The 16,737-nt window shown below is 31.6% G+C and overlaps 1 protein-coding gene across 5 annotated transcripts in view; it reads right to left on the minus strand.

Moving 5' to 3' along the window:
• The window catches only part of rho-5 (rhomboid-5), a 64,094-nt gene that overhangs the window by 11,679 nt on the left and 35,678 nt on the right, over positions 1 to 16,737 (minus strand). For all 5 annotated transcript variants that reach the window (XR_010888480.1, XM_012371596.2, XM_012371595.2 and 2 more), the window contains exons 7-11: positions 7,024 to 7,356; positions 6,626 to 6,812; positions 6,113 to 6,202; positions 393 to 712; positions 117 to 200 (exon numbers count right to left, since the gene is read on the minus strand). Coding sequence is in view for 4 of the 5 variants with exons in the window: in XM_012371596.2 (XP_012227019.1) it covers positions 117 to 200; positions 393 to 712; positions 6,113 to 6,202; positions 6,626 to 6,812; positions 7,024 to 7,356 (1,014 nt within the window). In the remaining variant the exon portion in view is untranslated. The remainder of the gene's footprint in view (positions 1 to 116; positions 201 to 392; positions 713 to 6,112; positions 6,203 to 6,625; positions 6,813 to 7,023; positions 7,357 to 16,737) is intronic.

Consider the following 16,737-nt stretch of genomic DNA (forward strand, 5'->3'; position numbering starts at 1 on the left):
TTTAACGACAATAGCTAATTAAATTTATAATTTAATGAACCAATATTTGGAATGCTACAATATGCAAATTTTCGTCGGGGAAAAGTTAATTAGAAATTAACAAAAAAAACTCTCACCTGGAAATATAGTGGTCCCTCGTCTGACGGGGTCGTCTGACTTGTCCGTCGATCGTCGTTCTATCGTTCTTTTGTTGTGCAATCCTGTGAAAAGAAAGAATTCAAAGATTAAACAAAAATTGCAAATTATAATTAATAATTGCTGAAACAACTCCTCAATAGGTTCAATTTTTTTCTAAAATTTTCAACAAAATAATTACACTGATAATTACAGTCCTTTTAATTTTCCAAGCATCTTTTAGATCCTCCAAGATCCTCTAATCTTACGGGACTTACCCGATCAATTCCTCGGAACTAATTCCCTCACGATCCTGCGTAGTGTCGAGGATGTCCGCAATCTTGGCATCAACCTCTTCGTCCTTGACCAATCCGCTGGAGGCCTGATCGATTTGCGTCTGCGATTGCTGAGATGAGGAAGGTGGAAGAGGCGGCGGAGGTGGCGGGGGCCTTTCGAAGAAAGATTCCTCCTCTTCCTGGCCGCTGTCAGGATATGATATTCCTTCCGTTCTCGACAGATACGCAATCGTACTCGGCGGGAAGCTGCGTGATTCCGGACGCGATTGCGAGCGATCGCGAAGACGCTGCCTTGTCAATGACTGGAACAGACGTGCTTGTTTCAATTCTATATAACGCTCGTATTCTAATAAATATTAAAATTTTACTTAAAAAGAAATAATTAATAATAGAAAAATAGATAATTAATCAAAGAAAAATTAGTTTCTGATAGAAAGTTAATATCTGTACAAAAGTTGTAAAACACGTGTCTATATTAATAATTTTATTTCATTGATTTTAAAAAACTTAATGTAAACACGTACAACATCGTGCAATTTGTTCCAATAATAATAATAAAGAAATAAGAGTGCTAACAATAAGCATTAGAAATCGACATCCTTAAGTTTCCTTAAAGTTTGGCAAGTGGTAACTTTTCCAGCTCTAGCTCTGATATCGCCAATAAACTGTCGGAGCTGTCGAAAGCACATTCGCGCGTGGCTGTTGTCCGATCGGCGGTCTGCTGGTTGGCACCTATTACTGACTGTTACCAGCCAGTAGTAAGTGCAAACCAGCAGGCAAGCCTCGCGTCTATAACTATATGCACTTTCCGCTATCTCTTCAAAACTTTGTAAAACTTGGCGCGTTAAACGGTAGTTTAAGTTGCCAACTTCCGCCAATATTGTTTCTTTAGCCGTCGTAGTTAACGAGACGTCTTCGTCGAACCAGTTCAACGCGTATCAAGAATGGAGATCAAACTTTTGCAAAAAGATAGCTAGTCCACGAAAATTTGACGGCGCATGTTCAATCGAAGGGCCCAGACGCAGAATGCATATTCTTCATAACTTATCACTTTACAACACGAGCAAATATATTCTAGGTAGAAAGATAGAAGAGATTTCTTAATAATTCTAAAGATTTTATAAATTACAAAGTCGTGGACCCGCGCTGGACAATCTACCAGCATTTGCTGTAAATCTAATTAAAGAAATGGATTTTTACATTTTTTGACAATCGAAAAATAAATATGTTATGTATTTTATTGAAATTTCTATTTAATCATTTGATGTGCCATTTTCCTTGTTAAAGCAATGTTGAATGCTTTTATCACACATGTCTGATGATTCGTTGCAATAAAACTTCAGAATATACTTTTCAAAAAGATTTTATTCGATTATATTGAATCGAAGCAAATAAAAAATCGAGCATTTTCAATTTTTTAAAGCAACCTAGCACATTTTTTTAAATTTATTGTTTAATTGAGAGGACGATGTATAACGATCGAGAATCGTGTCGTGACAATATAATCCAATCAGAAAGAAAATTTCAATATGAAAAAATAAATAGGATAAATGTTGATTTGCGCAAGCTGTGCATGAAATTAAATTTTACATTTTACAAAGCATTTTTTCTACAATTTTTCTACTTCCAAATTTCTAATTATTGAATAAAGCTGAAAATACACATTAATATGATTCTAGATACATTAAAGAGAGAAAGTCAATACTCTTTTATTTATTTAATAACTAAAAAAGCTTTATTTAAATTTTTAGTTCATTTTCGGAGGGCAAAATGATACAATTGAAAAATTCAACTATTAAATAACTTGTCATGAAAACCTTTTATATTTCATAAAATAAAAATAAATTCTGTTCAAATAAAACGGCACAATTGTAAAGTTATCGAAGACTGTGATAGGAGGGCTGTCTTTAAATCTTTTGATTCAATTTGTAATAATAATTGATAATAATTCTAGATGTTATTATTAGATCGTATTACTGCCCATCGACTCTCCATTAATATTGATCAACGATGATAGCAAACATATAATGAATATTCACTAGAAGATTCATCGTTTCATGGGCATATAATTAAACGCAGATCTACATAATCCGGCATTAACGATTGTGTTGGCGGATGCACCGCGCGGTTGTAACTTCCGAATAGTTGCAGTTAGTGTATTGGTCTCGATGATTCTATTCAGTTTGCAGACATACTAAAATTTAATACGATATCTCGATATTTTTTTATTATTTTATATAAAATACAATAGTTATTGATATCATGCGATATTTTCGTATTGAGTGTCATGAATAAAAAATCAAAAGTATTGAATATCATGATAAAAAAATGTATACAGTATAAAAAGATATAAATACTTGGAAAGTAATATAGAAATAAAAATGTTTATTCAATACATATTGCATGTTACAAAATGCAAAATATATTTTTTTTATTCGTTTAAAACACTGTAATCAAAAAATTCTTAAGTTTTTAAACTTTTTTTAATGCTTTAAAATTTAAGATTTTTAAACATTAATTAAAATAATAATTTCTTTAAAACTATACTTTTAGTGGCGCAAACTTTACGTGGTATTGTTATGTTAGCAAACTTCGATCACTTATAATTCAAACGTTGTTGTAACATTTACGCATTTAGACTTTCAATTTCAATAAAGCTTGAAAATATGTTATTAAAGTATTGTCCTGGCTATCAAGTATATTAGAAAATATCTTTTGTTGAAATAAATAATTCTTAAGAGAAGTATGAGATAAGAAAGATAAGATAAATCTTTTGACTTCTCACATATATCTCTTGGTGAAAATAGAAAAGATTTATTCTTTCTTTATTTATCTTTCGCATAAATACGGTGACGTGCTCAATTCGCGTGTTTCCGCAAAATTAAAAAAAGAATGGAAAACGAGAGAAACAGAAAGAAAGAACGAGAGAGAGGGAGAGAGAGAGAGAAAAGCGTGCGTCGCATTCGTCGCGCGTAACGAAGTGTTTTAAATCTTAGGACGGCGTAACGAAGGGAGTAGATTAGTCTCATAACTCGTTTCAGTCGCCCTTTATGTGTCCCGTTGAAGGGATGTAATTTAATGGCGACCAGTATGGAGCCGTGCACACGCGTTACACGGGAGTTTTTATTAAAATTTACATCATCCGGGAACGCACGAGCGCGGTGCGGTGTAATAAAGAGACAAGACTACCATTTATTAACGGAAGTCTAATAAACTCTATTATTAAGTAACATCGGCGTGTTACTTTAATCAGAATGCAAGCGTACGCGCTTGTCCACTATAGCTGCATTTTTTGGATTTCCTTTAGCGGCTGCTTTTACCAAGCTATTATGCATATATGTTATTAAGCGGGCTACAATTTTTTACATTACAAACTTTTGTGCAGAGATCATAGCGTAAAAATTTTTAGCGAAAAATTAATGGAATAAAAGAAGACCAGCAAGAAACTTTATAGAAATATTGTACTAGTTAAAATATTTTAGTTTCAAAAGTAGTTTAAATTTGAATTTAATTTTAATGTAATTGACAAATATTTGTTTTAAACAATATTGCTACAAAAAGTAAAATAATAGTAATTAATAAAACATAATGTTATATTAGATAAGAAAAGTTGCGTGTTTTAATTGCAAATAAATAAACATGACATAATCCCTTTCAAAATTTTCTAAGCATTATAATTGTTACAAAAAAGAAGTTATCGAAACAATTGAAATAATATGAGCTGCGTTTCCGCTTAATAAATTTCATTATTTCGAGAACACAATTGCGAGAATCGAGGAAATTCAAATCCGATCACGCAGAATAGAGATCTCTCATGACAGCAAAATAAATTTCATGTCTGTCTGTCGAGAGCTCATTTTTTTGAATCTCATTGTTGTGCTCGGCCTTTATATAATAATCCTATGATGTGGAGAAAAATGGAACGTTGGACAATGCGAAATTATCGGCGGAAATTCCATAATTGTTCTGCTTAAAATGCGTAACTCAATTTGTTATTTAAATCTAAGCAACAGGAGAAAACATACTAACAAATTGCAATGGCATTTCAAATTAGTTAAAAAAGAAATATTTTAAGCAAAATATAATTACTATCTAAACAGCATTAAAAAAAAAATTTTTTTTTAAATTATACAAACCATTTTATTCACATAGAAATAAAAAAAGCTTGAGTAATTTAAAAAAAAGTACAACTATTTGTTAGGTATTACAATTATTATTTTAACTTTAAACTGTTAATAATTTAAAAATTTCCATAATCTTGAATAAATCATTCACAAAATTCTGATTATAAAATAGAAATTTTTTTATAGTTCTGAAAAATTCAAATAATTCGCAATAAAAATTTAAAATTCTGGTAGCAGACTTGATATTGTGTAAAATAATTACAGGAACCGTGAATTTTCCGTTCGATTTGAAATCGATTTGGATTGGGGTAATGCTTTCTGGGTCGCGCGTAAAATATTTTAATAGGCCGTTGTGTATACGAAAGACATACTTTCCCCCGGCAATACATGCTCCAGCCGTTGTCCGGCTTGCTCGAGTTAAGTAGTAAGTTTTAAAATATGGTCGGCCGTGCCTGCAGCACAGGGAGAATGTATTGCACAATGCGCACATGTGTAGCTACCGTTCGATTTATTTACGTGACTCAGAACGCACCGTATCTTTTAGCTATTAGACTATCATATGTTCACCAAAAGCCACAATTGCAAAAAAATTAAGTATGAGAGAAGTTCCGAAACCTAATCCTTTTGAAATCAATGTAAAAAGAAGACATTAAAACGTTGCATGTGACGCAAATTGTGTTGTACAATGTTATAAGAAACTTTCAAGAAATTTATGTATATATAAAAAATTATGTATATTGATTAAAGAAATATTTAAATAGTTTTATTCAATTCATAGATATATATCACTGTTCGGCTTTTTTTCGTGAGTCACAGCTGTAAATATTATTATTTCTGAAATAATTACGCGTTGTGAAATACCTAAATAATTCGAAGGTAAAATTTTGTCTTGGCTTGATGAACGCAAAGTTTGCACGACCGGAAATAAGCCCTTCTGGCATAAACTAAAACCAAAGTTACGTAATGGGGCACGCGCGCGCACGCGAGTCGCTCCACTTTTATGACTGGAATTACTCTACTTTGGCTAATCTAAACTTTAAGGTTAATGTAATGTAATTCAACGAAGGTGCTTTACAACCGACCAGCTAATTATGTTGCGCAATTCATCTTGTGATCCTAATAAATTTATCGTAAAATTGATCGAAATTATCGAATGCCTTCGATGCGAATATGATAAAATTGCACAAAGAAATCATGTAATCGGGTTGAATAAATTAACGAAATTAACTCTTTGAGCCCTAAATTGATAAATAGAATAGCGTATATAAGTTATTTGCTTAATTAATCGCTAATATGACTAATTAAAAGCTTGATTAATTATCCGATTTATTCAGCTTTCTTTTTGTTGAATATAAGTAGAGTTAATCTTATCAATTCGCTCGCGATTACATATCCATAATGTGTTTAACAAATCTATAAATAACATTTTTTTTAATTAGCAAAACTAATTAGATAATTATATTTTGTTCAGTAATGTTTTTAAATAAAAAATTTACAATATTTAATATAAATAAGAAATTATTGCAGAAGATTTTTTAACACGGGATTTATAAAGTTGAAAATGAAATAATGACTCACCTCGACGATGTAATGAAGACCCGATAACGTCATCCTCGCCACAGAATCTTTTCTCCGTACTGATTGCTGCCATCGTCTGAGGGTAACATCCTGTGAATATTTAAAAACGTGTTTTTTTTAATTCCAAAAATTCTGTAATTTTTTCATTAAATAATTAAATTAAAATCGCAGAAAAATTAATTTTTTCACAAATATTACAACACTTTTGCTATATAGAAGAAAAATTAATTTTAAACTTTGAGTTCCTCGAAATTAATCCTTTTTCCAGACTATCGTAAATGATAATTCGATAACATAAAAAATATAAAATATAAAATGTATTTATGAGTTGTAGAAATTTATACATATTCATAAAATATTAATAAATATTCCTGTACAATCTGGAATTAATATCATTTATAATTTCGTGTTTTACATTTCAAAAATAATCCACGTTTTTGACCACTAAAATAAATTCTTATTTTAATGTAATTATAATCGTAGAGAAATATTTTTATGATACAATGCACTCACTTCTGGTGTTTCGGTCGTGTCTGGTACATCTTTGGTAATGTCCGGGTCTGGCGGTCTGTGTTCCGGTACCAACGCGCCGTACTTTCTCGATGCCATGCGTCGCCGTCGATCGAGCCATCTCTGCTTCTCCAATGCCTCCGATTCTTCGTCGACTCCAAAGAATTGTGCTGTTTCACGTTTAATATAACTGCAAGATTGAGAACATTTTAAACATTAGCTTCATGTCATCATTATATTATTTATTTATTATTCAGCAAACAAATTAATTAGAAGACAATGATCAGTAATATAGATTTCTCAAACAGATTTCAATTTTCATTTGCCTTAAGAAAAACCATTCTTATTATAGAAATTTTTATTTATTCTGATAAGAGTCCGAAGCATCAAATTATACTCACTTCCGGATGGCTTCGGTGCGGCTTTGATTCCTCCTTAGTCTCGGCCGTTGTGATGCCGAAGTACTTGCTGACGAGCTGCTAACTTGAACGACTGGTCGAGGCGCGCTCGGCGCGGAAATGCTTCTGGCGATGCCGATATTTCCGGTACCGACGGTTACGCCGGAAGTAGTCAGAGGTACCGTCGTCGATGTTGTCGTCACCGGCGTCGTCGTTGTGATCGACGTGGTTGGAACTCCTACCGAATACATCCCGATGCTCTGCGTCGCGTCGCCCTCGTCGGTCGTTGGCGATACCGTCGAGGTGGCCGTTGTACCCGAACTTGGTGATGGTTGCCTGAAAAGACGAAATATTACTTTTGTATTTTTATATAAAACTTATAAAAAAATTTCTGCAAACAAATTAAACATTTTATTTCTAACAACATAATTTTTTTCTCAAGATCCAGTGATTTTTAGCGTATTGACGCTAGATTATTACTATTTTTGCTAATTTCACATTTTTAATTTATTAAATATCTTATCTATTTTATTTTATTTTATATATTAAAGTTGGCATGACTTTGTACTTTGTAGTCGTAATGTATCTGAATCGATAAATAATAGCAACATGTAAAAATTAAAATTTTTATTACAACGACATATTTTAATCTGTGAGTATGGCGAGACATTTGGAGCATAAAATATTTGCGGTCTCGTTGGTTTTATCATCGCTAGTGCACGGAATTTTTATTTTTGTGTGCATGTATGTTTATTAATCTTTTTGCAGTAGTGGTTTTCATTTTCGAGAGGTGGAAAATGTTATTTTCATTGTTTCATTGGTACTGAATTTTTATACTTGCAAACTTCCATTTTCATTCAACATAAATCCAACAAATTTGTCTTTGTCGAAAATTGCGATACACTTTTCAAAAATTCTTTTTTTAATAAACTGTTGTCTGCGAAAAAAATATACCAATTAATAAATAAATACTCTTAATTGTCAAAAGCAATAGCTGAAAAAATATCTCTATTAGAAGCACAAAAGTTTAATGTGTACAAACTGAGAAACTGGGCTTAAAATATTAAGAGAATTTTACTTAGCAAACAAACATATTTATGATAAGTGAGAATATATTTTGGAAATATACACATATGGTATTAAACGCGGATTGAGCCAAGATGATTTATATTTGCGTAAATAAAAAGGAAACTGCGACGGCAATTTCCGTGACGCCACATTTTTCTCGCGGCGGCAGCTGCATCCTTCGCCTGCATTCATTTAGGCAGAGTGCAGCAACGAGAGAGTCAATATTGTGTGCATCAGAGGTAATTAATGATGAACCGTTTCTTCTTAGACACGCTGTCGCCATTTTGCATCGGACACATATGCCACGCTAGTAATTTTCACAAGATTATTTTCCAGAAAATTCGTGAATTTTGCAACCAACAATGTTAATTTACAATAAATTCCGCAGAAAACGCGATTTTAAGGTATTTTTTAACTTAAGTAGTTTTGTGAATAGCAAAAGGTTTATTTAATAGCAAATTCGTAAAATAAAAGTGCGTAAAGTATTTAATTGCAAATAAAAAATTACAATTTTGACGAAATTTGGTGTAAATAAAATTTTGCGAAATAAAAAAGTATGATTGCAATTAAAGAGAAGTAAACATTTGAAATAAGAAATAATGAATTTAATTTTTCCAATAGCATTAAAAGACGATGATTAAATCTGAATCAAGGTTCCGAGCCACGGAAGTGAGAACACGGATGGAAAGGAGAAAAGAGAGCGCCTAAGCGAAATTCACTGAAAGAATATCACGCCGCGAAACCGCCTCATGAATAGATGAGGAGAGATAGAATTGAGGAATTTTCCGAGCTTGCAGCTTTCGTGAAAAACTTGAATGCGCAAGAGTGCATCAAAGAAGTGATATTTCTAGAAACCAGGTTTTGAATATGCTCGGCAAAGCTTGAGTATTACACGCTTGAGTTAAAAAAAATTCATTATTAAAAGATATTTGATTCTTTGACATATGTCGAGTTCTTAGATAAAATTTTTTCGGTTTTAATATTTTACATAAAATTTGCTAAAATTTTTTATGATTTAATCATAAAAAATACTTAATATAGGAAATTAAAAAGTTTGAATTTTTTTTATTTTTTAATAAATGTATGAATTAGCCATATCAATAAATCCCAATAAACCCAGTAAAGTATTGACAAAAAGAAAAATAAATTTTACCTTAGTGGTGTTTTTTAATAATTTTTATCCCGTTTCGATCATTTCTGAATGAGATACGGGCGAAGTACTCATCGACGGAATATTCCAATCGGAAGAGCCACAAAACACGGCGCGACGCGTCATACCATGAGACCGCTTCGGCCTGCAGGTACTTAAGCCCGAGTGTTTAACTTTCAACATAAATATAGCGTCTTGTTTCCGCTTGTTTCGCCACCGTGCGCCGTCCCGGCCGGAAATTAAGGGCGTCGTAACGCTCGCCCGCCTGATTTCATTAGCCGTCTTGATTTGATAAGACGCGACCGCGAATAAATGCAATGCCGCTGATAAATTGTTTAGTAGATAAATAAGTGCAATAAATAGAAGTAATTGTATAGGATGTATCAGGATAATTTATGTTGAAATGCTATACTTAAGTTTTCTATAATTCATATTTTGTGATAAAAATAAATTCTTTGTAACAAGAATTTAATCAAGATATCAGTTATAAGAATTAATATGTAATATTACAACAAAATTCATTTTATCAACTAACATTACGCAATTTAATAAAAAAACTTGATAAAAATATAAATAATAGAATCTACAATATTTTCTAAATTTACTAGCTATAATCTGCAAATCTTTCGATTTATGTGAGTAATAGATGAAGCTCGGACTTGTGCCGTTAAAACAAGAAATTTTAACCAGCAGGTACTCTGCACACATCTTACCTCGGCGTTGTAAGGAAAGCTCGGAGGAGTTAATTAATTTGATTTAAAGGGAACACGGCATATTGCTGTAAGTGCTTTTACCCCTCTTGGCGCGTTCCAGTTACATTTTTCCCCGGTGCTGGTCCCGAGAAATTTTAAGGACACTTATTTCATGTGCTTTGGGCCACCTCTTTATGCAACAATGGCTACGTTTTCTGGAAACCAGTCCAGTTATTATATTCACCACGCCCTTTTCTCCATTTGTCTCATTTTCTATTAATTTCCAATGTCACTCAATCACGATCGTGTTCAATAATAGCTATGCAAAAAGTTTCAATTTCGCTAATCATAGTTTCGCAATTCATCAGTTATTAATGGTTATCTACAGATAATAAAAGAAATTGAAGTAATGGATTAAACAAGAGAAAGATTAAAGTAGAATTCAGATTATAAAAAAAATTCATAAAAATATAAATCTGCTTTCAAAATAATAAAAAAATTGCAATAAATGAAAAGAGATTAGAAAATCAGAAGGAACAATTAAAGTCTGATACAAAAATATAGAAGAAACAAGAAAAATAGATAGAAATTGAAAAGAAAAATCACAAAAATGCACGCGAGGACAATTGAAAAGGTTAGAAGAATTTAGGATAAATGCAGTTCTAAAAATGCATTAAAGAAATTCAAATAGAAGACTTTGGAACATTTATGACAAAGAAAAAAAAAAGACCAGCTGGAAAAAGAAGGATTTAAATAATCTGATAAAGATTAGGTGTCAACAGAGACCGAGGCATGTCTAAAAATGATTTAGAGGAAACTGCAATGAGCTAAGAAAAAAAACTGAAGCAGACGAGAAATTGAGCGGAAAGGAGATCGAGAGGAAGAGACGGAAAAGATGGAAGAGCGGGGGCGAGGAGAGACTTGGTCACCTATGTCATTCACGACAAAAGGACGAAGCTTTAGTGCGCGTTACCACCTATCAAGCGGTAAATGGTATAGCAATGCTTGCGCTAGGATGTTTTTCACGCGGGTGGATTTTTACAACGCGAGATATTACTCTCTCTCGCCCCCTCTCTCTCTCTCTCCTTTCTTTCCGCTAACCGGCCAACCTACGCCATTGCTAACCAACCCCGTCGACCTTAGCAGGGTGTGGCCTTTATCCTGCTGCTTTTACATTGCTTTTTCCACGCACGTACGCTAGCGAGACTGACATTCTTCAAGTCTCGCCCGTTCAACCCAGTTCTTTAATTATCGTTCCTGTAATTTGCTTCTATATATATTACAATGATAAATAGTACGTAAAATAACTCTTGCTGATTTATTTCGCAAAATATTACTGTGGCGAAATATATAAAATTCGTTGAGGTGAAAATTAACGTGTTGCAAAGTATGATTTTCATTACACAAATAATTTTTTTTTTAAATTAGAGAAACATGTTTTCGTAAATGGAGTAATGTTTTATCCAAATATTATATTTTAGTAAATTCTTCCGCATACGTAATCAACGTTGAACATATTTTTACATTTTGTTAATACAAAATATTTCTCCTGCGCAGATTAATTTATTCGCTATTGTTCTTTGATTTTTTTAAATTTCAGAATGATATTGACAGCTTTGGTTCAATAATAGTGCTATGCTTTTCCCTCTCTCTCTCTTTCCGTTTCATCAATTGATAAGCCGATTCGCGCTGAAAGTGAGCCAATATAAGCCGCAAATAATAATTACGATCGCGTGCGAGTTGGTTATTAGAGGAAGTGTCGGAAACTGTTTCGGTTACTAATGATTATGTTCGTTTTTCGAGTACCACCCTCTAATGGGGCCACTTAATCAGAGCCACTTCGCAAGTCCGCTAGACTTACCTCGTCGAACAATCGATCGAGTTTGCAATGCCTACAAAGCTTAAACGATGTAAAAAAATTGTAATTGCGATTTTTTTATTAAAATTTATTCCAAGCTTTTTAAAATTTGTTATTGACTTTGTATGACAGAAAAATGTAATACTAGCTAGAAAAATTCACGCTATTGTTGATTCTGCCAGCCGAATAAAGGTATCTGATCACCTTTACGTGAGTAGAAATTAGAGATTGACTGCGAAAGAAAGATAATTTCTGCTTGCGTTACAATTTTGTTATTAGCACGTGGAAGCAAGAAGATGATAATTCAGTCAAAAATTGAAACCCCGGAAATTAGCAGCATTGAGAAAATGAGTAGAAAAGTTTTCCTCGTCGTGGAAATAAAAGTTATACCCATCTGTACCGTCTTGTCTTGCGGTATTTTCTTGAAAGAGAAATTCACTTAAAGCCGTTGATTGAATATTTAATATTCAATTTTAAATGTACAAGAGGAAACTTACAAAAATTATATAGTTAATGCCGACAAGAATACAAATTTTATAGAATCCAAAAGAGAATAATTCTTTTTCTCGATTTTAGCGTACAATTGATGAGCCCACTTTTTCCATGCTAGATTATTGCATCTATATTTTTATTTATTTTTAATCATACAACGCTATTTGCTTATGACAATTTTAACTTTAACAGGATAGAGATAAAGAGAATGATAAACAGAGAAAGATATATATATATATATATCGAGAAAAAAGAGAAATTGCAGCTCATTAATGGAGTTCTACTTATGAAACCCTCAAAATGGTTAAGTAGATTCTTCAGCGGCTCATCCGCTGTTTTCTGTGCGCCTTTAGCAACAAGATTACCGCGCATACGTGCAAAAGTGAGCATATAGCGCCGTGGAAGGCCAGTCTCTCGCGGTGTTAACGACCTCGGCGATTGACCCGCATGACCTGACCTAGAGTTCGCTTCGCATGCGCTCGGCTGTCTTCTACGTTGCGTTGGCACGGCGGCGCTTCCACCGCTCGATACTTACTTGTCTCAGATACTAGTCAGTATTTGCTCGACTAGCGAGCTGTGAGAATGAAAAGAGGAAGTTTTAGCCTGCTAATTTTGTAACCAATTTTTTTTAGTTAGACTTCAAGATTTTTACTTATGTGAAATAGTTTAGTTACAATAATTTTATGTCGAACGCGCATTAGAAAGAAAAGAGTTTGTGAGATTTTTGATATGTAAAAAAATTTTTATTAAAATATATTAATAAAATCTTTCAGATTTTTTTAGTGATGTGTATGAAACATATGAGAATCGGTGATGTTTTTTAAAGAGTTTGCAAGTATAATTTTGAACGTTATGTATAATATAATTTAATTATATAATTTAATATTTCTCTGCAAATATTTTTCAAATTATTTTAAAAAATTGTAATTTTTATAAATAAAATATTTCAAATTTTAGTCATAAAATAATCTTCAAAATGTAAATCACCAACTTTGTAGTTTTACTTAGTAAAAGAATAAATAATTGTTAATAAAATTTATATTGATAGTAATTGATAATTATTTTCGAAATTACATGTAATAAGAAACGTTTACGATGGGACATAATTTTCGTTTTGTAAAATATCAACGAATGTTGTAGTGTGATTATCCGAGTCAAATTCATCCGTTCAATTATCCATGCAAGCGTTGCATTAACGGTCGCGTAGTATTAGTTTCTCATACGCAAGATCCATTGTGAACGTCAGGCATTTGTAATAAATGCGCTGCCATTAATTAATATAATGCCAGAGGCAATCGCCGTTATACCGCTCACGCTCTGTATCGATCCTAATTTCCAAAACGCATTCAATCTCAAACGCTGTTCAGCTTAACGCAGTTGTGCGCTGCGCGTAATTTGTGATAAAACTCAAATTTGCAATTATTACACGATAGACGATGCAACGCGATAGTTAATGTCATAAAATAATGATATCAGACGTCTTTATTGAAAACGTCTTTGTTAAAAAATAAATGCTATAGTTTCTTATTCTTATATATTGGATGCTAAAGAATTAAATGTATAAACTTTGATATTTTTTATACTTGAAAAAGAAGAAAAATTTCAATAAATATACATCAGCAATAGTTTTTTTTTTCAGATGGCAATTGAAAATAGATCATCTTTCCAAATTAATCTCCATATATGTAAATAAATATTTTTATTTTAAATAACACATTTGAATTTTTTATATATTTAATTACTAAATATTAAAAATTATTTAAGTATTTAACCAAATTTTCTCTAAAAGTGTGCTACATTAAATTACTTAAGAACATTGAAATAAAATTTATATATATAGTTTTTCAGTATTCCGTGATTACTAAAAAATACAATGTGCAATTGATATTCCAAATAAATTCCTTTCTTATTATTTTAAGAATTTAAAAACATGTTATGTATTATTCAATAATTTGTAAGTTGCAAAAATCTATAATATTATGATTCTGAAACTATTCAAAAATAGGTAAATTAAAAATAAAAAAAAAATGCTAAAATATTATTTTAAGAATGTAAACTGCTAAAACATAGTCAATATTATCTTATTATATCTATATTATATATATATTATCATATCTATATATATATCTATTATAAAATTATAAAATTCAGAAATATAAGATTATGAAATTATATTATTTAAAAATTTCCAACATTTAAAATTTAGAAAATTCTGAAATAATAACATTCAAAAATCTCAAATAAAAATATTTCATGATATTTTTGTTTGCCCAAAATAACAATACAACATATAATATATATATACACAAATGCAATATAATCTTTAAATTATAAAACATGGTCCAAATAAAAAAACCCAGCATCGCAGAAATATTCAAATATTTTTAAAGTAGTAATATATGAAAACACTGTTGTTTTTTTTAATTTCTAAATTTCTAAGCATTGAGGTTGTAAAAATATACATTTGAAAATATCAAAACGCTAAAATATTTACTCTAAACTATTAAAAGACTTGACACCAACACCGCGGGATTCAAAAATTTCGAATCTTGTAGCTCTTAGAGAAAGCAAATTGGTCGATTAATTTAAGCCCAACTCAGAGATTAAATTAGTTCAGTAATAGTTCTTGGTGAAGATCATAATATTAATCGACGGATAATTGTAAGACAATTTGAGCGAGAATTTGCTAAGTATTTGCATGACGCCGGAATATTTGATGGTTATGTGGAACACATTACAGGTGGTTTACACTAATGAGACCACATGCATTTAGAAAAGCTTTTTTCTCTTCATTTCCGTACAAAAAAATTTTGTTGCATTTTTAGCAGTTTTTAAGATAAAAATGCTACGTACGCTATTATCATCGTATATAAAATGATTAAAATATCTTGTTTCCTTGAGAATAAACAATAAATATATCTCAATTAATGTATTCGATATTAATTATAAAAGTCAACATAGCGATTCATTTAAGTGCAACAACTTTTATATTACGTGTATGTATATTGTGATTGCATTTGACCAATTTAATTAATTAATTATCAGATATTAGGTATACTCAACATATCACGGTATTATACGGGATAGACTGTATGCATATACGTGCATAGTGCAGCTGCCTTGCGCAAAACTCAGGGTTAATGCTAAACCCGCATGAATTTCAACGGGAGATTAAAGCCACTGCAAGTATGGAATCGTTCTAGTGCGCTATAATGATGCCAGTAGTAACATGATATTGGCAACGATATAGTTACACTATCTGATTACACTATCTGCAACGATATTACGTTGCGGTCTTACGCTTTTGTAAGTACCTATGATGATGATTTGAACAAATGTAATATCAAAATTTCGACTTTACAATACTAATTCAAAAATTTTCATCGACAGAAAGGAATAACATAAATTTCACTAATTTATACGCGTACGTGACGTGTGATTTTCATTTCCAAAACATCAAATTCCGCAATTCGAAAGTGTGGCGAATGCAAAATGATAAAATAAATTGTGAATGACACAATAGTTCATCAGTATTATTCAAGTTAAGAAACTTCAAAAAAATTTTATCTATTTTCGCTGAACTACAAATTTATAAAACGTACACGAAATATAGATTTTTGAAATTAATAATATGATGATACATGTTGATAATAGAAAGATATAATTATTCTTTATAAAATTGTATTTTTTGAGGATTGATATTATTCGATATAAGAAGTGGATCGCCCGTCATCGCGCAAATTTTCGTTGCCTTTCGCGCGCGTACTTGTGAACCTGTAAGCTTTCGTTCCAGAATGCCAAGTATTTCAAGCAATACCGCGTGCGAGTTCAAGCTCATGAAGTCGGGGAATCCTATAATAAAAGCAGCCGCCATTTCCGAGACGGACGTCCAACATTGTCTACTTGATGAAGTATTCTTCTCGCGGACATTTCACGCGGCTTTTTATAAAAAAAAAAAAAAAAAAAAAAAAAAATACAGAAAAAAATACAATAAGTATGAATGGAAGCATATTCAAAAATGTTTCTTTAATTTTAATTTAAGAAACAACATGTAGTTGTAATTGCAAGAATAACGAAAGTGTAAATATATTTGGAACTATTTTAATATTTTGGACGGACATAAATAATTTTCCAAGAAATATAATAAGAGATTAAAAAATCGTATCAAGTTTTGATATAAATAAAAATTTCACAAAGATCGTTTCAAAGTAAAAGTGAGTGCCTTCATTTGCCTGATGATTCTAATTTGCTGCTAGCCTAGCCGTCTAGTAACTCATCGCCACATTTTCCTCTCAATATTAATTCCAAAATCCATCCCATCGAAATAATTTTATTCCCCCTCTAAACACTATACATATAAGAGAGTATACTCTCCTTGACACAATAGCGACAAAGATGAATTATGAAATTATAGACAGAGTATTAGATAAAGGGAAGGCTTCGAATTCCCTGCGGGG

Source organism: Linepithema humile, chromosome 2, assembly GCF_040581485.1.
Source record: "Linepithema humile isolate Giens D197 chromosome 2, Lhum_UNIL_v1.0, whole genome shotgun sequence".
Classification (NCBI taxonomy): Eukaryota; Metazoa; Arthropoda; class Insecta; order Hymenoptera; family Formicidae; genus Linepithema; species Linepithema humile.